Source organism: Arachis ipaensis, chromosome B01 (assembly GCF_000816755.2).
Source record: "Arachis ipaensis cultivar K30076 chromosome B01, Araip1.1, whole genome shotgun sequence".
NCBI lineage: Eukaryota > Viridiplantae > Streptophyta > Magnoliopsida > Fabales > Fabaceae > Arachis > Arachis ipaensis.
The window spans coordinates 15,130,587-15,132,210 of NC_029785.2; the positions used below are offsets into that span (position 1 = coordinate 15,130,587).

The window sequence follows — 1,624 nt, forward strand, 5'->3', positions numbered from 1 at the left end:
ACATTATCATACCTAATTGTGTAGATGCGGTTTATTTAGACGGCAATTATTGTTCTGATGTGCAATTTGGGCCAAAATCAATTCGTGTCAAATAGTAAAATAAAATAATTTTGAGCATTATTATGTGTGAAATTCAATGTGATGTCAAATAAAAAATAGTTTATTTCATGACCTTTAACACTGTGTTAATATATTCCTTAGTAATTTAAACATTTTGGATAAACTGAAAAATATAATTAATGCTCTTGATGAATCTAAAAAAATTCTTATTACTTTGTTATAAGAAATTTGAGATATTGTTTATTGCAGTTGTGATATTTAATTAGGCAAACAAGAGAAAACTCACAGCTGCGGAACGTGGGATGGGCCTAGGTTGTGTGGAAGAGGGAATCGCCGGAGACGACGATGCCTCATCGTCCGAAGAAGAATCACAGTTCAATTCCATTGCTGAAGGGCCACTTTTAACAGCTCTCATGTATGTACGGAAGGGTGGAGTGCCACTCCCAGCTAGTGATCTTGCTGACCTGCATAACTCAACTCGATTACATTCCCATCAAACTCTTCATATTCTCTTCATTTCTTAGTTCTTCTAGCATAACTTTACATTCGCTAAACTGTTAGAAATCAATTAGTATTACAAGTCACATATTTTTCAAGGATAAGATCTCTAAAAAATTTATAAGTGTGAGACATTCTTCACTTTATGAGCTAATTTTTAGATTAAATCAAGTTCACAGAATCTGAATTCTATTATGGTGTCAGGAATTTGGATCCTTTAAATTTTGAATTTCACTTAAAAAAGTAAAGTGTGATTTCTCACAATTTATTTTATAGATGAGACTAAAAATAAATACGAGAGAGAAACCATTCAAAAGTAAAAGATGATTCTTTATCCTCTAAAGTACAAATTTAAAATTTAGAGGATCCAAATCTTGGTATCAAATAAAGTTTATTTGATTTAATGTTCTAGGTCCACGTAATCTCTAAATCTCACTTCTATTAATTAGTATAGATTTTCAAGGTACAATATTTGAGAAGAATGTTACATAAACAACTCAGAATATACATAAACAAAAATTAAATTCAATTCAATTCAATTCAATTAAATATTAATAATATTCTTAAAATTTTTCAAAATCTTCAAAAACAAAAAAATATGCTTACGTATAGTAATATTCCCGTCGAGGTGCTGCTTTGGGTGTGCCATTTGGTATTGGAATCCCAGATTCATGACTTGGTTTCGGTTTCAATGGTTTTTTGTCTTCTTCGTGATCCTGTAATTAACATGATATACAAGTGTTGAAAATTTTCTCTTTAGTCAAACTTATCAGGATTGGGCATAATGTTATGCGGCGCCCATCAATGCAAACAAATCCTCTCTTGTGTTATTGATTGCATATTTGAATACTGACATCCCAAAGTCCGAGTCATAAGTTATGTATGTATTTAAAATCATAGATGCGATATAAATCCATCAAACTGAGATTATATTATAGAGACTAAATTATACCATTTATTCCAATCAGAGAGGTGCTCATAACTTCAGATATCATCTAAGATTGATGTATACTACAAATTAATTACTTAATTAATCATCGATTATTTAAAATAGAATCTCTAAAAT

The 1,624-nt window shown here is 30.3% G+C and overlaps 1 protein-coding gene across 1 annotated transcript in view; it reads right to left on the minus strand.

The window, feature by feature from the left end:
* Window positions 1-1,624, minus strand: part of LOC107626069 (probable vacuolar amino acid transporter YPQ2) — a gene marked incomplete at its 5' end in the record, with an annotated part of 11,991 nt that overhangs the window by 6,257 nt on the left and 4,110 nt on the right. The window contains 2 exon segments of the mRNA XM_016328851.2: window positions 347-524; window positions 1,165-1,274. Of these exon segments, the coding sequence (XP_016184337.1) occupies window positions 347-524; window positions 1,165-1,274 (288 nt within the window).